A 22,608-nucleotide genomic window follows, 5' to 3' on the forward strand; every position below is an offset into this window, starting at 1 on the left:
TCAAAAGAAATCAGCCAAGTCCTCAGAAAAAAAATTGTAGACCTCCACAAGTCTGGTTCATCCTTGGGAGCAATTTCCAAACGCCTGAAGGTACCACGTATAAACACCATGGGACCACGCAGCCATCATACCGCTCAAGAAGGAGACGCATTCTGTCTCCTAGAGGTGTATGTACTTTGGTGTGAAAAGTGAAAATCAATCCCAGAACAACAGCAAAGGACCTTGTGAAGATGCTGGAGGAAACGGGTACAAAAGTATCTATATCCACAGTACAACGAGTCCTATATTGCCATAACCTGAAAGGCCGCTCAGCAAGGATGAAGCCACTGCTCCAAAACTGCCATAAAAAAGCCAGACTACGGTTTGCAAATGCACATAGGGACAAAGATTGTACTTTTTGGAGAAATGTCCTCCGGTCTGATGAAACAAAAATATAACTGGTCATAATAACTGTTTGGTCATCATTATATTTAGAGGAAAAGGGGGAGGCTTGCAAGCCGAAGAACACCATCCCAACTGTGAAGCACGGGGTGGCAGCATCAAGTTGTGGGGGTGCTTTGCTCAATGCTATAGAAAATGTGTGGGCAGAACTGAAAAAGCATGTGCGAGCAAGGAGGCCTACAAACCTGACTCAGTTACACCAGCTCTGTCAGGAGGAATGGGCCAAAATTCACCCAACTTATTGTGGGAAGCTTGTGGAAGGCTACCTGAAACATTTGACCCAAGTTAAACAATTTAAAGGCAATGCTACCAAATACTAATTGAGTGCATGTATCTTCTGACCCAGTGGGAATGTGATGAAAGAAAGAGAAGCTGAAATAAATCATTCTCTCTACTATTAATCTGACATTTCACATTCTTAAAATAAAGTGGTGATCCTAACTGACCTAAGACAGGGAATTTTTACTTGGATAAAATGTTAGAAATTGTGAAAACTGAGTTTAAATGTATATGTCTAAGGTGTATGTAAACTTCCGACTTCAACTGTAGCAAGCCATGGCCACATGAATCACTGTTTATTGGAGCAAACCATTTTGGTGAATGGAGTGGTGTACCTAATAAACTGAGTTTTTATACAGTGTGAAAATAATATGGGTGCCTCTTCATGCTGCCCTGCTGGACCACAGTACCTGGTGATGTCCTCTGTGAGCTGGGAGGGGTCTGGAGGGTAGAACTTGACAGAGAAGGCAAAGTGCCAGGGAGCAGCTGAGGACAGACAGAGGAGAGGGGATGAGTTTACTGCCCATGTTGACTGGACATCTATCACTGATGTGATGTATTTGTATTTATAATGGATCCCCATTAGCAGCATCTACTATTCCTGGGGTCCAGCAAAATTAAGGCAGTTATACCATTTTAAAAACATTACAATACATTCACAACAGATTGCACAACACATTAAGTGTGTGCCCTCAGGCCCCTACTTTACTACCACATATCTACAACACAAAATCCATGATGTGGAATAGAGTTCCATGTAGTCAAGGCTCTATGTAGTACTGTGTGCCTCCCATAGTATGTACTAGACTTGGGGACTGTGAAGAGACTCCTTTCTTGTGGCATGTCTTGTGGGGTATGCATGGGTCTGTATGCACAGACAGGCATTCAACATGTTAATACCTTACAAAAACAAGTAGTGATGAAGTCAGTCTCTCCTCCACTTTGAGCCAGGAGAGATTGACATCCATCTTATTAATGTTAGCTCTCTGTGTACGTCCTGTTCTGAGCCAATTGTCATTTTCCTAAGTCCCTCTTCGTGGCACCTGCACGACTGAACAGTAGTCCAGGTGTGACAAAACTAGGGCCTGTAGAACTCACCTTGTTGATAGTGTTGTTAAGAAGGCAGAGTAGCACTTTATTATGGACAGATGTCCATAATATGTTTTGACCATGATATCAATATGTTTTGACCATGACAGTTTACAATCCAGTGTTACTTCAAGCAGTTTAGTCACCTCAACTTGCTCAATTTCCACATTATTTACTACAAGATTTAGTTGAGGTTTACGGTTTAGTGAATGATTTGTGCCAAATGCAATGCTTTTAGTTTTTTAAGTATTTAGTACCAATTTATTCCTTGTCACACATTCTGTGTGGCAGTCATTTCAGTCGTTGTAGTAGCTGACATGTATAGTGTTGAGTCATCCACATACATAGACACACTGGCTTCACTCAAAGCCAATGACATGTTGTTAGTAAAGATTGAATAGGTAAGGGGACTAGACAGCTGCCTTTGGGAATTCCTGATTCTACCTGTGTGTGACACATGTATGACATAGCCAAATCACCAATTAAAGTGTCTGAGAACATTTAATTACGGCAACAGTACGGCTACAACAATAGCATAGAAACAAGCTTGTATTAAACATAAACTCATTATATTATCTTAAATAGACCTACAGCTTCTCATTGTATTGCATAAGTACTTAGCAGATTCCATTTAGAAACAAACATTATTTGAATAATAACTGTGTTTTCGGTCACTGTGTGTGGATGTGATGTGTCTGTGCTGTGTGCTACGTATACTGCATGTGGGCCAAGGATACTCACTGCGCATCTGCTTCTTGATCTCCTTGGAGGGGTCCAACCAATTCTGAAAGACAGACAGAAGAGAGAGCATTCACAGGCGTCTGTGAGAGACGTGGCTAATGCACACCCTGTTGCCATGCTCTGATTCACTCCGCAGCTCTAATTACAAATGGTGTTTCTAGTGAAAGCCTTCACTGTACATGTGGTTCAATGGAACAAGGAGGAGAGGGAGGAAGCAGGAGGAACCCTCCCCCACTGAGACTTTCAGCATGAGGAAATGAGAGTGTCAGTCCCAGCATCTGTTAGCCCATTTTGACAGTGAATTGCCACTGGCCAGTTATCCTTGCTCGTATCACGCCAGATATGTACATTGACATCGTTCGCCACAAGAGCCTCAGTTTTGTACAGCTACTCTCCGTCCTGCTTTGTGTTGATAAAGCTATATCATTCAATGCACACCCTCTTGTCGGGTGTGAAATCTCTCAGGTTATGGCCTGCTCTTTGACAATCACACCATGCTCATGTGCTGTTAGTTGAACAGGAAGTGTGAATATGCCTATTGCATGGATAATAGTGCAGGCAGGCGTGTGCCTGACCACTGACAGTGAGCTTCCCAGCTTTCTGAGCCTGAGTGGCACATCCCAGCTGCTGAGTAATGGTGAAAGTCTTTTTGGCAGCTACTACAGTATCACTCTATCACTGTAAAATCAGGAGTGGAATAGGTTGAAACAGCACCGCAGTCTCCAATACTATCTTTGGAGTGTTCCTGCCAATTTCACAGCATTGCATTAGTGGAAACCAAGTCTGTTCTCAGGGCAGGCCTGGTTGTAATTAGATATGTTAGTTGCATCAGGGACAATTTTTGCATTTTAGCTAACCCTTTTCAGAACCTGAACATTATTCTCCTAAACTGCCACATTAATTATCCTAACCTGCTAGTAGTCAAAATGATCAGATCTGCCATGTGAACAGTCTTGGTTTCCACTAATGCGATACAGTGGCAATTTCAGTACACACAACCTGAAAAATTCACCCACACCTGCACACTAACATGCTGACTACACCGGCAATCCGCACATGTTGATTTTGTCTATCCCCACCAGACACGATCATGACAGGCAGGTTAACATATCAAACCAACTGTGAAACACCTTTAATCATTTAGGGACAGGTCGAAACATACATGAAACATTCAAGGACATTTAGCTAGCTAGCTGTTGCTAGCTGCTGCTAGCTAGTTTGTCCCATAGACATTGAAACCGGTAGATAGTGATAGCGACGATGGCACATGAAGCCGGAAGTATTTTAATTTGAAGCACCCCATATTGCTGAATGGCACCAAATATCAGAAAGGATCATGGTTGATGTAGCCGTTTTTATGCAAAGAGCATGCATGATGAGGGCGCAAGTCTCCTTGTGGCCTGCTGGCCCGTAATACAAATACAATTATTAAATTACGAGCCTTGTTGGTTATGCCACAGAAAAAGTCAGCAACCTTCCTACTAGCCATGATTGGCTGAGATAATGAGTTGGCTGGACAAGCCAAGAGAGGAGTTCAGATTGGTCTGCCATATAGAAGGCTTCTGTCTATTTGAGCTGGTCAGTCTGTGTTTGTAATCTTGTTGAACATGGCTTTTTTTAAATGTATCGTGTAGTGGAGCTGCAAAAGTGTTGCTCTCCACTTTCTGGAGGTTGAGTTTTGAAAATCAGTGGAATTAGAGTGTGATAGCTAAAGAGATGGGGAAAACATCTTCAAACTAAGGATAACATCTTCAAACTAAGGGCAACCATGGCATGGCATCCGTGGCAGGGAGATGCGTCCATCATGCATGATTATGTATACGGGTAAGATAGTCTGGCTGGCTAGCTACATTCAGATATTACACGTTTCTAATTTTGACAGAAAGTGGTTTCATTTCAAGCTAAAGTGTACTGTTAGCTAGCTAGCTTACGTTAGCTGGCTGGCTCCCTAGCTGATGTTATGTGTATGACGTTATTATTAGTATCCCAGAACCGTTTGCTTCGCTAGTTAGAGCCTAATGTTAGCTAGCTAACATTGAACCTGGTTAGCTAGCTCCCACCAGATTCATGCAGGATAGTAATGGCATGATTTGGCACTATGTTCGTTGTTGTTTAACTAGCTAACGTTTGCTGGCTCGTTAGCTAACGTTACGTGACGTGTGTGATCTTACATGTTGTTTACCTAGCCAGGTTTATTATTTACCTAGCGAGCTACATGACTCAGCTAAAGTGTACAACACCCGTTGAATATGGCCGGTGTCAGTAAACATCTGCAAAAAAGTGTAATATAATTGTTGCCAGCAGAGCTGGTTAGCATGTTTTCATGTTATCCAGAGGTAAACAAATCATCGGCCAGAGCATCAAGTGTGTGCTGTGAACTCACCAAGAGCAAAAGGAGATGGGTGGGGTTAAAGCTTAAGAGGGTGTGAACGATGCTGAATGGGTGTAGACAAAGAAGAGCTCTTCACTAGATACCAAACCATTCAAAGGCCATTTTCTCAGCAGAAATACTTTCCTATTGTTCCCCAAATACGCAGTGTATGATATACTATTTTGTAGCTCTGAGCCTCTACTTTAATCCGATGTAAAAAACACATTTTCTAATTTTGCTACAGAAGACCAAATCCAGGTGGTGAGTCACAAATGTAGTAGTCAAAATGGATCACTATTTAATTAAATATCTCGATTTGTAGCGAACTTTCATATGATTCACTGTGAGGATCAAACTTGATCGTAATAAACACATTTTACAGGCCAAAACGGCTGTTTAAAAAACATTGTTTTGCCATTCTGGTGATTGTAATTTACATAGGCTTTCTAGGGCAGACCAGCGCTTTTGGCACCTCTAGCTTGCTACGCAGTAGCCAGCCAGCAGAGCTCTGGGCTTCACGCTCCAGACTGGACACTGTGGGCCTGGTTTGTCCTTAGAGATAAACAGTAGGTTGTTATTTTACCTGTTATGCACATGTTCCTCTTTTTAGATGGTTCTTTGTAGAATTTTGACCCAGAGCCATATAAAATCATGTTTCTCTACTCCAACGATTAATCCACACATAAAAAGAGAAGCCGAGTTAGTTTTTTAGTTAGTTCTTGAATTAATCTCTCCATGTTTGTTTTATAGGTATCAACGTGGGTTTGTAGCTTACCGATATCCTATAAGGAGGGGACTTGCAGTGTGCAGTGTGTGGCATGTCTCGAATAGGACCAAATTCTATTTTAGCGCTTGGTGCGGGTGGAATTATTTTACAGCGCTCACGCACACAACTTGGCCAGTGAGGTTTGCATTTAATGAACTGAAATCCACTCACACAGACACTAACAAGCGCTCACTCACACACAACCTGAGTGAGGTCCTCTGGTGCTTAATCAGCGTGCTAAGCACCATAATCAACAGCAGTCATTTATTATCCTCCTGAATCTCTCTGATGTCGGCCTGGGCCAAATACCACTCAATAACTAAAAAGGCACTGTCTCATTTGTCTCCTCTCTGTAGAGCAGTCCAGCAGGAATAACAACTGTTCTCACTGTTCTGCTGCCAGGATGCACTGCAGTCAAAGTTCACAAAGCAATCATAACACAATAGATGTTCTCCCCAAATGGTGTGGACATGATATCCTCAAAGAGAGGCAGAGAGGAGTTTGAGGAAGACATTTCAATCAAGTAATGTTTGGCTTAGAGTCACCGAGGACCCCAGACAGTAAAGGCTGCCCTGGTATTGAAGAGGGGGCCTACCTTCTCTCAGAGGTACCTACAGATGAAGTTAGAAGTTTACAAACACTTAGGTTGGAGTCATTAAAGCCCGTTTTTAAACCACTCCACAAATTTCTTGTTCACAAACTGTAGTTTTATTATGTGGATATATTGAAGCAGCATCTGAAGACATCAGTCAGGAAGTTAAAGCTTGGTCGCAAATGGGTCTTCCAAATGGACAATGATCCCAAGCATACTTCCAAAGTTGTGGCAAAATGGCTTAAGGGCAACAAAGTCAAGGTATTGGAGTGGCCATCACAAAGCCCTGACCTCAATTCTATAGAATATTTGTGGGCAGATCTGAATACGTGTGTGCGAGCAAGGAGGCTTATAAACCTGACTCAGTTAAACCAGCTCTGTCAGGAGGAATGGGCCAAAATTCACCCAACTTATTGTGGGAAGCATGTGGAAGGCTACCCGAAACGTTTGACCCAAGTTAAACCATTTAAAGGCAATACTACCAAATACTAATTGAGTGTATGTAAACTTCTGACCCACTGGGAATGTGATGAAAGAAATAAAGCTGAAATAAATCACTCTACTATTATTCTGACATTTCACATTCTTAAAATAAAGTGGTGATCCTATCTGACCTAAGAAGATAATTTTTACTGGGAGTCAATTGGATTAAATGTCAGGAATTGTGAAAAACTGAGTTTAAATGTATTTGGCTAAGGTGTATATAAACTTCAGACTTCAACTGTATGCTGTGAGATAAATCCTCCAGCATTTATCGTGTTTGCCTCACACACACACACACACACACACACACACACACACACACACACACTACTTTCTCTTCCCCAGACAGAACGGGCTCAAAAATCTCAAACACTTGTGACAAATCAGGTCACAACATGTCATTCTGTAACTACTGAGACCTATACAAGCTGTTATTAGTGACAGGAGACAGGTGTGTTTGTCTCACCTTAGTGGCCGTTCTCTTTCAACATGGCAAATCCTATCTTTACACAATCACTGCAATTTGCAATACCTGCCCTGAAGGTGAGGTGTACACAGGAAGGGTAGACCCAAAACACACACATCCTCGAAACAACCCTAATACCAGTTAATACAGGCTGACTGTCATGGCCATTCAATTTGGTCTCAGAGCTAAATCTTAGCCAGTTGCGTAATAACCATAATTACACCCGTTCTACTCCAATTACCCTTCCTAGTTCCATTTGGAGAGTCAAAAGCACAGACGTCAGTGGGACACTAATCGGGCTATCTAATGTAGGCTGATGATGATTAAGTGTTCAAATGTGTTAAGGAGTTTAGGGCGCCATTTTATCTTAAATTGTATAAATTGCTTGTTGATCTGAATTTAACCTAGCATGCACATTTTCATTTCCAATTCTGAAGGGAGTGGCTCACTATTGCCAGAGCCTGCTGTGTCTTTTGTTGTTATGGTGAGAGGAATGGTGATTGTGCCGAAGACAGTATTTCATGAGAAGAAGGGGGGAAGGGGGGGGGGGGTACATGAATGGTCAGAGGCTACATGACAAGGCACTAACCTTTTGGCTGTCCGCCTCGCTGAATGTCAGACCAAAGTAGTCCTTCTCCAGGAGGTTGAGGTGCTCACACACCTTGTCCAGCAGGGCCTGTCCTTTGCAGTGCTTCTGCAGAAACACAGACACACGTGTCATTCAAATCAAGGGTCAATCAAGGGTGAGGAGATTTCTGACCATGTGACCTGGCCTCACTGATTAAAGCATAACGACACTGCATGGTTTTGTTGACGTGCATACATTTGTATTCTTGGAAGTGTATTGAGAGTGTCATGTAACTGCAAATGTATCAATCAACACAACAGAATGTGTCTCTCTCCCCAACCAGATAGGGAAGCCATCTTGACACCAGCTGTTATCTGTTGCTGTCTACAGGCTAGAACAGTTCTGCCCTTGAGTGCTGTGTTACAGTCAGAATTGATCAAATACTTGACAGGGAAAATGAACACTGAATTGTAGGAAGATTGCTTTCTGCATGACAAGCGGTCTGAGCAAACAGTGCAATATCCAATGCCACTCAACCCTATCCAAATGGTTCATCTTCTTGTCACATTCCTGTGAAGGACAGACCGAAGAAGTGTGCAAATTTAGTTATCAAAGCTACTCAGATGTCATAAGGAGAGAGACAACTGATGGGATGGCACTTCAGCAAATCATTCTAGCGATGATATACAGTACCTTGATGTAACTTTAACAAATAGAGGGGAAAAAACTATTGTGTAAATTCAAGAAGACATTCACACATAAAAAAAACAACATTACTCTGACTTCATCAGAGTAACATGGTGCCCCGGTATTTCAATCCCAGAGTCCAGACTATGGGTGGAGGGTGCTGCTGCACACACGCACTCACGCGCACACACACACACTTTTCCCTGGAGTACGTAGCTAGTGAGCTGTGTGTGTGAGCTGTGCATGCTGCTCTCCGGGTAGTAAGCGTCTGTGCGGCTCAGAGCTTTCCCTGGAGCCTGGTTTCTGCGGTGACAGGGAGACAGAGCAAGCCGTTGCCAGGGAAACAGATGCAGATGTGTGCACCATCCCTCTAGTTTTTGGTTCCTTATTATCTCAAGGCCAGAGCTTTAGGAGGAGTTTTAGTATTCAGTATTTATTAGGATCCCCAGTAGCTGCTGCCAGTCCTGGGAGTGTGTCTTTTGGCTCATTAGGATTGAAAAGATTGTGGGATAATACTCTGGAAGCACTTATGAACTCTCCCCGTCTCATTCAACACAGACCCCATGGCAAGGTTGTAGAGAGAAGATGTAGATGTGGATGTAGGGTCTGTCGGAGTGGACAGTATGGCATAAAGATGAGCTATTAAAAAGATACATTCCGGGCATGTTAAGGATCTTAGTACGCCGGTGACTAAGACACTGAGGTGTTTGTCCGTGGACACTCCCTTTCACGGTGTAATTACTTCAACTCCACCTTGACAACTTCCTCACAAGTACAAACAAACTCATTGTCAGAGTCACAGAGTATTCTATAAAACATATGGCGCCAGAAATAGCACCGTTCTGCACAATAACACAGTGCAGCTCTTCCGTGCATGGCCTGATAGAGTATACACTAGTGAGCTGAAGGAAGGGGTGAGGGAAGTATGGGAGTATGCGGCCCCCTGCAGCCCCCGGGGTGCCAGAGCCAAGCAGTCATGACGAGATGGGCTAATTAACCCTTGGATGGGGCACCTCCTCCAGTGAGAGTTGTCACAAAGTGGTGCCTGCCTTTCCTTTAACACTATTATTATCAACTCCTGGAGCATGGAGGAGGTTTGATAGGACTGGCTTGACATTCCAACCCACCAATTAAACACCGGAAGGAGGTCGGAGGCAAGCCGGGAGTGAGGTAAGGGTTTTGGATAAACACTGTAGTGCAGCTTGTTATGTCAATATGATGAGTAAAATGGGTGGGTCGATATGTGCATCATTCTGTAGTAATGAATGGAAGTACAAAGGGAAGCAAAGGACACTGCATTGTATAAAGGCTTTGGTAATCATAATTTGAAGTTTTATGTCTCGTGTTGAGAGCAGCAAAAGGTTTGAGAGTGGCTTGAAAGTATTTGTTTACCTATTTTTGCTATTTTTTCTTTTGAGAAAGCTTGGTGAAAGCGAGGCTAGTGTTCTTGAGATTCTTACATCAGAGACACAGACACACATCTTTGCATGAAATTAAGTATCATAAGGCAGCTCACAATAACACAATATTCTATTTTCTGCTTGACTGCACCTGGGTCGCAATGTAATGAGTATAGATTTCCCATTGTTCTGTCACTGGCTTTTGTTGAGGGATTTTATGTGGCAGAAAGGGAGATATCCTCTGACCCTCAAAGTGTACAGTATTTCTGCTCTGCCAAGTTGTATATTTATGTCTAGGAGGGGCCCTGGAAGAGGGGAGCGAGGGCAGTGGGGTGTGGCAAAGCCTGCCTTCCTGGCTGACACTAGCTGCTTTTTTTCCTACATGCACTAGCATTGCTTTCAATTGTATTTGGTTGCACAAAAACAGTCCGCGGGAAGCCAGAAGTTAAATACAATTGCATTTCAACTTACTTGGGCAGGACGGTTGGTCTTCATGAAGTGGGGTCATTTGAGACAAAACATCTAAACAATCGTATTATAGACTTTTCAAACATGGGTCTGTTGTAGACCCACTTCATCTCTGCTTACCTCATGTCAGGCTATACAGGGGGAGGTTGAGACAACATATCTAAACGGTCGTATTATAACTTGGGCGGGGACTTTTATTTGGAGATGGGATAAGCAGAGGGGAAGTGGGTCTACAACAGACCCACGTTTGAAAAGTATTTTTAAATAATACGATTTTGTCTCTAATCCCCCCTCGTCATAATGACCAACCGTCCTGCCCACCGGCACAGAAAGTTGAAATGGAATTGTATTTAACATCTGGCTTCTCGGTGGACTATTTTTGTGCAAACAAATACAATTGAAAGTAACACTAGTGTACTGTATGTAAATACATCCGCATTGCTAAAAGGTAGGCTGGTACAGATTAGCCAGGGAGAGGATACTGACTACAGTGACCATTCTCTACCAGCATGAAGACATGTCTTGTTTGGTGAAGCTGTAATAACAGCCACTGTAAGCGAGAGAGCCTGCTTTTCCTTCACTATATTCTCTGTGTCACTAATCCTAATGATTGGAATGTGTGTCTGTGGCAGAGAATGGTATAACCTTGCCCCACGGAGAGCTCCCAACATGACACCCTGTCTGTCATCTGCTTTACGCCGGCCTTATCTGCACTCTGCAGCTCCATAACATAATCACAACAAAGACATAACGTCCGAAAGTAAAGAAACGAGTCGCATCTGCTGGTAAAACCACACAAACATATTTTGACTGGTTCCTTCCAGGACTTGGAAATGTGGCCTGCAATAGTAAAACATAGCACTGCTCTGGAGGGAGGTTCCTTACCTCAATCCCTGCCTCATAGTCAGAGGTGTCCAGTAGGGTGACCTTGAAGGGAACAGTCTTTGGCCGTTTGGAAGTCTTCTGGGGGGACTTGGTGGTCTTCTCTGACACGTCGTCTGTTTCCCTGTGGTCGTCGATCAGTTTGGAGTCCTGGTCCTACATAGGGGCGTTACATAGTCACAGGTGAAATTCTAAGTAAATTAATGATGTCCATTATAATTACGACTTTAAAAAACATGAGCTGGCACACACCCAGAAAAATGTGTTTGTGTGGAGGTGCTGACTAACAAAAAACTATAAACTATCAAAATAAAGAAAGTCGCACACTTCATATATAAACTCCCAGCAATTTAATGGGTATTTATCAACGTTTCAGCATCACCCTGAGGAAGGCACAGTGATGCCGAAACGTTGGTAAATACCAATTCAATTGCTGGGAGTTTATATAATGGAGTGTTCGACTTTCTTTACTTTGATAGTTTACATTATAATTATGACACCACTGAATTTGTGTAAATTTCTGTCAATGGTTGATGTAAGACGAAGATTACACGTGATCTCACCAGAAAAAACACAAGGCCCTAATTATAGTGTAGATTGAACTTCCTGTGCTCTCCTACGTACCTGTTTAGCCATCTTTCCATCTGAAGCAGAGTCTTGCATGCCTGCTGCTGCCCCCTTCTGCTGGGAGGACACTTCTGCTGCGTTCTTCACCTCTGACTCAGGGCCAGGCTCTGTTGGCATAGCAACCTCTCCTTAACCTAAAAAAAACACACGAAAAATACATTATAGTTTCATTCTTAAAACAAAAGCAAAGTGACCTGCATGACACAAAAAGAGAGTTTTCCAAACAGTATGCAAGTAGGTGCCTGTCCCAACTGGGTATATCTCAGGCAGCAGCGACAGCAAGGTATGACATATACAACAAACAGAGGCTGTAACAGATAAACAGTGCTGCAGAACGCCACCATCGTTCTGCTTCCTGTGGTGACTGTCTGCTAAAAACCACCTTGTCATCAAGGACATTCACTTCATTTAAGACATCTCTCATTCAGGTAATCATCTTCTACTTAGGCAAGCACTGCTTCAGCAGTTGAGACGATGCAATCACCAGAGAAAGTCCTGCAATTCATTTAGCCGCATGCAAGATTGTGGACTGAATATTGTTCGCTCTGGGAGCCGCTGGTAATTTCAATCGAGTTATGATTGTGAGCATGCAGAATTAAACAGTGAGATATCCTCACTAAAGAGTAATGGTAGTGGTCATTACTAGGGCTGTGGCGTCATGACATTTTATCAGCTTGTCATACAAAATGGCTGCTAAACGTGTTAATGAACATAAACACGTTTAGCATCTCCAGGCCTCCACGCATACCAGCAGCTGATGCACGCCTTAGGAACATCTACATTTCAAAAAGTCATATCAATCAATTCAACATACACCATAACAATGAATCTTTATTGAAAGCAGGTCTAAAGAAACACTATGATATGATGAAAATGTATTTCAGATGAACAGTACAGGCGTATTATATGTTATCTGACTATGTGAAATGCCATGGGCTGTATGCTAGTTCATTTAGCTGACAAGATGTGCTTGTCTCCTGCGCAATTATTTAATAAAATAGAAAGGATATTTTGAGTGTAAAAGGGATCATTTGAAACAGGTCCTATAGGGTAGATGTATTTGGCAACTTGAGTTGTGAATGATACAAAACCTTAGAATGTCTAAAGAAATCCAAACCTTTATGGCCTGCATGATGCATGAGGCTATTGATGACTTGAAGAAGAAAAAAACGCAGGCTGCACACGCTGTTCTCTCATCAAGTGATCATATTTTCACCCATCAGACTATTCTCAATTTAGTCTTGTCTTTACTAATATTTAAAATCAGTTTTGATTTAGAATGGCCCAAAATCAAAATGGGCAGGAACAGGGTTAGGGTAAAAAAAGAAATGTAATCCGTATGCACTCGAATAGCGAATGGAGGCCGCTTTCCCATTTGATTTCAATCATGCTGAGCTGTGATTAACATTAGCAGCTGAGAAATAAATATCGTAGCAGCTGGGATCCCTCTCTTATTAGTGGCAACCATCAAAACTCTTGCTTCACATGGGGATTGCATATGGAAATGTCTGGGTTAATAATACACTTATTTTTCACTCCATCCATCAACCACTGTTTGAGGAGCATGCAGCTCCTCAGACAAGCTCTCTCAAGCTATCTCTGTGCAACAGGTGATATTCCACCCAAACTCTGTATGCCGTGGGGTTATCCAACCCTGTTCCTGCAGCCAAACCAAGTGAAATCTGTTCGGGAACATCGATAGCAACATGTTTTCACAACAAAACACATTTCATTAAACTGTTGAGAGCACCTCTCTCTGTGTAATGGAGAAAGGAATGAAGGAGAGAGTACAGGACATGGAAACGCACAGTGATGAGATATTCTGTAGCTAAAAAGGTCATGTGTCAGCTTATTAATTATGAAAATACAAAAAATGCCCTATTACTAGGCTATTCAAAATCAAATACAAATTCATATAATTGTAGGCTAATTCTGTAAGCTGCCCTGCAGCATCGTTTAATGGTTTTAATGGTTTTTCTGCCGTGCTTAATATGTGGTAGGCTTTTAGACTTTATACAACAGGTGGGTCTAATGCTGATTGGATAAAAGCACATTCCGCCTCCCGAGTGGCGCAATGGTCTAAGGCACTGCATCGCAGTGCTAGCTGTGCCACTAGAGATTCTTGTTCGAGTCCAGGCTCTGTCACAGCCGGCCGCGATCGGGAGGCCTATGGGATGGCGCACAATTGGCCCAGAGTCATTAGGGGAGGGTTTGGCCGGCAGGGATGTCCATGTCCCATCGCGCTCTAGCAACTCCTGTGGCGGGCCGGGTGCATGCACGCTGACAAGGTCGCCAGGTGTATGGTGTTTCCTCTGACACATTGGGTTAAGGCCAGGTTCAGGCCACATCCAGGCCAAACATTCCCTCATTGTGAAAAGTAACTAAGGTCTGGGTGAAGCGGGCATTGTGTCAAGAAGCCATGAGGATTGGTTGGGTTGTGTTTAAGAGGATGCAAGGCTCTTGACCTTTGCCTCTCCCGAGTCCGTACGGGAGTTACAGCGATGGGACAAGACTGTAACTACCAATTGGAAACTAACCCTTATTTTAAAAAGTGCATTCCACAACTTACCACCGGCTAAATCTATGACATTAAAATGCCCATTTACTCTGTTCCATCTGATTGCGCAATACACTGTCTCATCAGCCCAGCCAGGCAATTTATAAACTTGATTTCCACTATAAAAAGCATCTAGACATTCTCACATTTCTTTTAGACTAACATTTAGTTTTCAACAGCGGAGATTTGTATGAACATTGCTGTCTGTCCAACATTTGCAACATTCCTTCAATATTCAAATTCGATCTCCAGCTGCCCCATATTAATGAACGTGTCAGGATGAGACAGACAGTCAGGCAACTTTTCTCAGCCAGTCAAAGTCATAATCAGCATCATTTTTATGGATATATACAAAGAACTATTAATAGAAAACAGGTAAAATTAAATGAAGTGCAGCTAGTTTGTTGTCTTTCCAGCTTCAGTTTCAAGGGATTGTTTTAGTTGTGTTGGCTAGCTTCTCTGAACAACAGTGTCCTGATGAGAGGGGACATTTCCTATGGCAGGCAAAATCAGGGCACCCTTAGTTCATTGTCATGGATGTATGCAAATAAATGTCACTTGAAAGCAGCTTAAACAAACGCAAATGCAGTTACTTTGCTGTTATTCTGACGGCTTTTTGACGTGACAGTAAGTTAGCGGTAGTTGACTAGCTAGCAAGCAAGTGATGGCAATGGAACATTTAGAAAGAATGACTGGGTCGTGTCCATTGATACAGAACAAAAAGACTGAACTACTGGGTTAGGTCTCTGGCAACCGAACCAATAGAATGAACAACCAGCCTTAGCAACCCTAGATTTGTATCTATATATTGTGGAAGGATGAAATGGCTTGAATAAATTAATCAAAATAACTGTTTCGTGAAAACAAATGTCAATCGTTATTTGAATATGTTGGTAGCCTGTATTAAAGTGACAATGACCTCAAAGCCGGTGTTTGGAGGATATATTGGCATGGTTTGCCTCAACTTAGTCATCTCGGGCCTAACAACACGTGCCAATATATACTCCAAACACCAGCTTCTATGGCATTATCACTTAAATGAGGCTTTTGTATAAAGAAACAAATCAACATTTTAATTCAGACCATGTTTCCACAAATTGTCACCTGTTGTTGATTTTCTTTCTTCAAAATTACCATCACAGTGAGGTGAGTTTTAAAAGGATGATACTGTTTTAATGATCAGGGTTTGATGTGATATTCTATTGTATTTGCATTGATGTCAGAGTGGTGAGTACAATGTTATTAGCAACCTAATGGTTGTTAACGAGCTGGGTACTAAAATCAAATCCAATTTTATTGGTCACATACACATATTTAGCAGATGTTAAAGCGGGTGAAGCGAAATGCTTGTGTTCCTAGCTCCAACAATACAGTAGTATCTAACAATTCACAACAGACACAAATCGAAAAGTAAAAGAATGGAATTAAGAAATATATAAATATTGGGATGAGCAATGTCTGAGTGGCATAAACTAAAATACAGTAGAGTACGGTATATACAGTTGAGGTCGAAAGTTTACATACACATAAGTTGGAGGCATTAAACCTTGTTTTTCAACCCCTCCACAACATTCTTGTTAACAAACTATAGTTTTGGAAAGTCGGTTAGGACATCTACTTTGTGCATGACGCAATATATTTTTCCAACAATTGTTTACAGACAGAATATTTCACTGTATCACAATTCCAGTGGGTCAAAAGTTTACATACACTAAGTTGACTGTGCCTTTGAACAGCTTTGAACAGCAAATTCCAGAAAATTATGTCATGGCTTTAGAAGCTTCTGATAGGCTAATTGACATTTTAGGCAATTGGAGGTGTATCTGTGGATGTATTTCAAGGCTTACCTTACCTCAGTGCCTCTTTGCTTGAACATCATGGGAAAATCACAAGTAATCAGCCAAGACCTCAGTAAAAGAATTGTAGACCTCCACAAGTCTGGTTCATCCTTGGGAACAATTTCCAAACGCCTGAAGGTTCCACGTTTATCTGTACAACAATAGTACGCAAGTATAGACACCATGGGACCACGCAGTCATACCGCTCAGGAAGGAGTCACGTTGTCGCCTAGAGATGAACGTACTTTGGTGCGAAAAGTGAAAATCAATCAAAGATCAGCAAAGGTCCTTGTAAAGTTGCTGGAGGAAACAGGTACAAAAGTATCTATATCCACAGTAAAACAAGTCCTATATCGACATAACCTGAATGGCCGCTCAGCAAGGAAGAAGCCACTGCTCCAAAACCGCCATAAAAAAAGCCAGACTATGGTTTGCAACTGCACATGGGGAAAATATCGTACTTTTTAGAGAAATGTCCTCTGGTCTGATGAACCAAAAATAGGAACCGTTTGGCCATAATGACCATCATTATGTTTGGAGGAAAAAGGGGGAGGCTTACAAGCCAAAGAACCAGTGAAGCACGGGGGTGGCAGCATCATGTTGTGGGGGTGCTTTGCTGCAGGATGGACTGGTGAACTTCCAAAGTTGTGGCAAAATGACATAAGGACAACCAAGTCAAGGTATTGGAGTGGCCATCACAAAGCCCCGACCTCAATCCCATAGAAGATTTGTGGGCAGAACTCAAAAGGTGTGTGCGAGCAAGGAGGCCTACAAACCTGACTCAGTTACACCAGCTCTGTCAGGAGAAATGGGCCAAAATTCACCCAATTTATTGTGGGACGCTTGTGGAAGAGGACCTGAAACATTTGACCCAAGTTTAACAATTTAAAGGCAATGCTACCAAATACTAATTGAGTCTATGTGTCACGCCTTGGTCTTAGTATTTTGTGTTTTAGTTAATTAGTTGGTCAGGCCAGGGTGTGACATGGGTTTATGTTATTGTGTTGTGGTATTGGGGTTTTTGTAGGCATTGGGATTGTGGTTGATTAGGGGTGTGTTTAGTTTAGGTTTGGCTGCCTGAGGCGGTTCTCAATCAGAGTCAGGTGATTCTTGTTGTCTCTGATAGGGAACCGTATTTAGGTAGCCTGGGTTTCACTGTGTATTTCGTGGGTGATTGTTCCTGTCTCTGTGTAGTTTCACCAGATAGGCTGTAATTAGGTTTCACGTTCCGTTTTGTTGTTTTGTATTTTGTATCAGTTATTTCATGTACCGTGATTCATTCATTAAAAACATGAGTAACCACCACGCTGCATTTCAGTCCGACTTTCTTGCGACAAACGAAGAACGCCGTTACACTATGTACATTTCTGACCTACTGGGAATGTGATGAAAGAAATAAAAGCTGAAATAAATCATTCTCTCTACTATTATTCTGACATTTCACATTCTTAAAATTAAGTGGTGATCCTAACTGACCTAAGACAGGGAATTTTACTAGGATTAAATGTCAGGAATTGTGAAAAAACTGAATTTAAATGTATTTGGCTAAGGTGTATGTAAACTTCCGACTTCAACTGTACATACGAAATTAGTAAAACAGTAAACATTATTAAAGTGACTAGTGTTCCATTTAAAAAGTGACCAGTGATTCCATGTTTATTTACATAGGGCAGCAGCCTTTAAGGTCGAGGGTTGGGTAACCGGAAGCTGGCTAGTGATGCCTATTTAAACAGTCTGATGGCTGTGTTTCAGTCTCTCGGTCCCAGCTTTGATGCACCTGTACTGACCTCGCCTTCTGGATGATAGCGGGTTGAACAGGCCATGGCTCGGGTGGTTGATGTCCTTGATGATCTATTTGGCCTTCCTGTGACATCAGGTGCTGTATATGTCCTGGAGGGCAGGTATTGTGCCCCCGGTGATGTGTTGGGCAGACCGCACCACCCTCTGGAAAGTCCTGCAGTGCAGTTGCCGTACCAGGCAGTGATATAGCAGCGATATAGCCCGATAGGATGTTCTCAATTGTACATCTGTAAAAATGTGTGAGGGTCTTAGGGACCAAGACACATTTCTTCAGCCTCCTGAGGTTGAAGAGTTCAATGTTGCGCCTTTTCAGACTGTCAGTGATGTGTACGCTGGGGAACTTGAAGATTTTCACCTTCTCCACTGCCGTCCCATCGATGTGAATAGGGTCGTAATCTCTGTTGTCTCCTGAAGTCCACGATCAGCTCCTTTGGGCCCTCACCTCCTCCCTGTAGGCTGTCTTTTCCTGGTTGGTAATCAGACCTACTACTGTTGTGTTGTCTGCAAACTTGGTGATTGAGTTGGATGCGTGCATGGCCACGCAGTCATGGGTGAACAATGAGTACAGGAGGGGGCTGAGCACCCACCCTTGTGGGGCCCTTGTGTTTAGGATCAGCGAAGTGGAGGTCTTGTTTCCTACCTTCACCATCTGAGGGTGGCCCGTCAGGAAGTCGAGGACCCAGTTGCACAGGGCGGTATTCAGACACAAGGCCCCAAGCTTAATGAGGAGCTTGGAGGGTACTATGGTGTTGAAGGCTGAGCTATAGTCAATGAACAGCATTCTTAAATAGGTTTTCCTCTTGTCCAGATGGGATAGGGAAGTGTGAAGTTCAATGCATCATCATGAGATGTATTGGGATGGTATGCAAATTGAAGTGGGTCTGGGGTGTCAGGTAAGGTGGAGGTGATATGATCCTTAACCAGCCTCTCAAATCACTTCATGATGACAGAAGTGAGTGCTATGGGGTGATAGCTTTGCTTTCTTGGGAACCTGTAACAATGGTGGACATCTTGAAGCAAGTGGGGACAGCAAACTGGGATAGTGAGAGACTGAATATGTCCGTAAACACTCCAGCCAGCTGTTCTGCGAATGATCTGAGGACGAGGCTAGGGATACCGTCTGAACCGACAGCCTTGTGTTAGCTAACACGCTTAAATGTCTTACTCCCATTGCACACGGAAAATGAGAGCCCACAGACCTTGGGAGTGGATCACATCGGTGGCACTGTGCCATCCTCAAAGCGAGCGAAGAAGGTATTTAGCTTGTCCGGGAGCAAGATGTCAGTGTCCGCGACGTGGCTGGTTTCCCCTTACTAATCCGTCTGTAGACCCTGCCACAAATGTTTCGTGTCTGACCCCACTTTGTCTCTGTAATGATGTTTTGCCTGTTTGATAGCATTACTAAGGGAATAATTACACTGTTTGTATTCAACCATATTCCCAGTCACCTTGGTTAAATGCGGTGGTTCATGCTTTGTTTTGTGGTAATGCTGCCATCTATCCACAGTTTTTGGTTTGGGTAGGTTTTAATAGTCACAGTGGGAACAACATCCCCTATACATTTCCTGATGAACTCAGTCACCGTGTCCATGTATATCTCAATGTTATTCTCAGAGGCAACCCGGAACATTTCCCAGTCTGTGTGATAAAGTCAATCTTGCATGGATTCTGATTGGACAGACCAGCATTGAATAGATCTTAGCACAGGCACTTCCTGTTTGAGATTCTTCCTATTGGAAGGGTGGTGCAGAATTGAGTTGTGATCTGATTTGCCGAAGAGAAGGCCAGAGGGCTTTGTAGCCATCCCGGAAGGGAGAGTAACAATGGTTGAGTGTTCTTGTAGCGCAAGTACTACAGGCAATGTGTTGATAGAACTTCGGTAGTGTTTTCCTCAAATTTGCTTTGTTAAAATCCCCAGCTACAATAAATGCGCCCTCAGGATACATGGTTTCCAGTTTGCGCAAAGTCCAGTGTAGTTCCTTGAGGGCCGTCGAGATATTGGCTTGAGGTGGAAAATACATGACTGTGACTATAACCGAAGATAATTATCTTGGGAGGTAATACGGTCGATTGTGAGACATTCTTGGTCGAGTGAAAAAAAAAAGTACTTGAGTTACTGTACGTTATCACAACCATACCATGAGTAGTTAATCATGAAACATACACCACTGCCTTTCTTCTTCCCGGAGAGTTCTTTATTCCTGTCTATGCGATGTACTTAGAACCCAGCTGGCTGTATGGACGTGGACAGTATATCCAGACAGAGCCAAGATTCAGGGAAACAGAGTATGTTACAGTCCCTGACGTCTCTCTGGAAGGGTGAACATAAGCATGTAAAATACTTGGAAGCGGTGGAGTGTGTACACGCCTCCTGAGTCGGACTAGAAGTCCACTCTGAATAGCTCTTCTCCGCCGGCGGCATCTTGGAGCAGCCTCTGGGATAAGTTCAATTGCCCTGGGGGGTACGAACAAAGGTTCCAATTTGGGAAAGTCATATTTCTGGACTTAATGCTGGATAGTCACTGTTGCTCTGATATCCAAAAGGTTATTTCCGGCTGTATGTAATAACACACAAAAAATAATTCTGGGCTTATTTTACTTGCTAATGTAAGAAATAACACACAAAAAAAAAAAATACTGCAAAGTTGCTTAAGAGCTAGAAGCAGAGCTGTCATGTCTGTCGGCGCCATATACATTCTACCAACATATGTGCAGAGTGCATAAGAGGAGATTACCGTGAAACAACGGTCACATGGAATTTGACTTCGTCATGACTCGACTGCCAGTGTGGCGGTAATACGGTCACCACAACAACCCTAGTCATTATCTAATCATATTGAGTAAGCTATGCTAACTATAATGTTAATAACTGATATAACAACTGACTGTATGCAAGGTCAAATCAGTGAGCAGAAGAAAGTTTACATGACTCATCACATCGTTCCGTTTGGAACTCCGTCCCAGTTGTCATGTCAACATAGCTGCCAGTGCTGCTGCAAACCATGACAAAAGAGACCCCAAATGGGAAATGTATAAAACATTCTAGACACCATGGCTAGTCATGGTTTATGTACATGGTCTGGCAAGCAATAAAATTAATTTTAAAAGTGAACCCAGACCTTTCTCTGTCCAGTTTCAACCAAAACTTTCCAACATGAACTGCACTTGCTAGCTAGCTTAGCTCATCGCTAGCTAGTTAGCTAGCTTGGTAAAATATGGTTGGCAAATATGTAACATTTTGGCTAGCTAGCTAAATTGTACAGCCAGCATTTTGTCTATATTACTGCTGTTGCAATTACCAAATGTTTGGATAAACAAATCATTAATGAAACCATAATGTGATGTATGACAGGGTTGGATTTTGCATGCAATTTCAATTGCGTTTTAATTGCTTTCTATATCGCAGTTGCTATATCAATTGCACCTGCAACAGAAATTGCATCCTAATTGCTTTGTGTGATACAGACAAGTCACATAAAACTACATTTCAGAAAGGAAACACCAACTAGAAATATGTTTAACCGTTTATTTAAGAATGTCTTAGCGATATAGGCTCTGCTCCTTCAGGGTAGCTCACTGCCCAAGCAAAGCATATATAACATTTCCTAAAAGCAGTGAGTGCGGTAAGCGGTAAACTACACCAATCTCCAAGCAGGAAAACAGAACCTAACAGGTGGAAGCTGGGGTGGTGATTGGAGAAAAATTAGCGAATGCATACTAGCAGTAGCAGCAAGATGTGTGAGAAGAACCGGTTAGCTTAATAAATGGATCGCAAAATAAAGTAGGGGGATTGCACCAATTAGATTGCTAGTAACAATCTTAGCTGATGTGTCAGCTAAGGCGAGCACTCGGATTATTTCTAAATTGGCTTCGCTTTATGTAGAATTGATATCAATAGTCATACAGTAATACATGTGTTATTCAGGACACCAGAGGGATGGGTTATTTAAATGAATGCAGGAAAGTGAGGTGGTGGATGCCAAAGCACGTTATACCTAATAGTATACCTCCTTAATTCCACTCTGTCAAGGTATACACTTTTAGACAGGTATCAGACACAGGGACGCATTCTCCTCTGACACTCTATCAAGAAAAACATGGCTCATCCGAGATGGCAGTATCCCCAATGGAGCCAACCCTGCTGGGGCTACCGTGAGCCAGTCTGATGCCAGCTGTATTGAGTGTCACACTACCTCAGTGGAGATTGTATCTAATCCAATCTCCATCTGACCCCTGCTGCCCTGCTGCCCTCATGGCACAAATCACATCCCCATAATGCACCGTGCGTAAGGTAGATTGGGCCGGTGGGCGGCCGTCATTATCACCAGGGGACAGAGGCAGAAACGTAACCACTTCTCTCAGGATCAAAGGGACAGACAGAGGCTGAGGTTTTAAGGTAGTGACATACTGTCCATGCAGCAGCGTGCTTAAAGCAGCATGAAGAGACCCCTGTGACCGTCCGTCCTCCTCTATGCCATCTCAACCTCCGCTGTCTCATTACTTACAATCACATGGAATCGACAGGCATTAAATCCCCTCCTGTGGGACAAAAG

The 22,608-nt window shown here is 42.8% G+C and overlaps 1 protein-coding gene across 8 annotated transcripts in view; it reads right to left on the bottom strand.

Moving 5' to 3' along the window:
* The window catches only part of LOC135542173 (band 4.1-like protein 1), a 116,809-nt gene that overhangs the window by 34,309 nt on the left and 59,892 nt on the right, over positions 1 to 22,608 (bottom strand). For all 8 annotated transcript variants that reach the window (XM_064968922.1, XM_064968923.1, XM_064968924.1 and 5 more), the window contains exons 2-6: positions 11,858 to 11,994; positions 11,237 to 11,389; positions 7,818 to 7,922; positions 2,551 to 2,593; positions 1,131 to 1,206 (exon numbers count right to left, since the gene is read on the bottom strand). In XM_064968922.1, coding sequence (XP_064824994.1) covers positions 1,131 to 1,206; positions 2,551 to 2,593; positions 7,818 to 7,922; positions 11,237 to 11,389; positions 11,858 to 11,977 — 497 coding nt within the window. In that variant the 5' untranslated portion in view covers positions 11,978 to 11,994. The remainder of the gene's footprint in view (positions 1 to 1,130; positions 1,207 to 2,550; positions 2,594 to 7,817; positions 7,923 to 11,236; positions 11,390 to 11,857; positions 11,995 to 22,608) is intronic.

Source organism: Oncorhynchus masou, chromosome 6 (assembly GCF_036934945.1).
Source record: "Oncorhynchus masou masou isolate Uvic2021 chromosome 6, UVic_Omas_1.1, whole genome shotgun sequence".
NCBI lineage: Eukaryota > Metazoa > Chordata > Actinopteri > Salmoniformes > Salmonidae > Oncorhynchus > Oncorhynchus masou.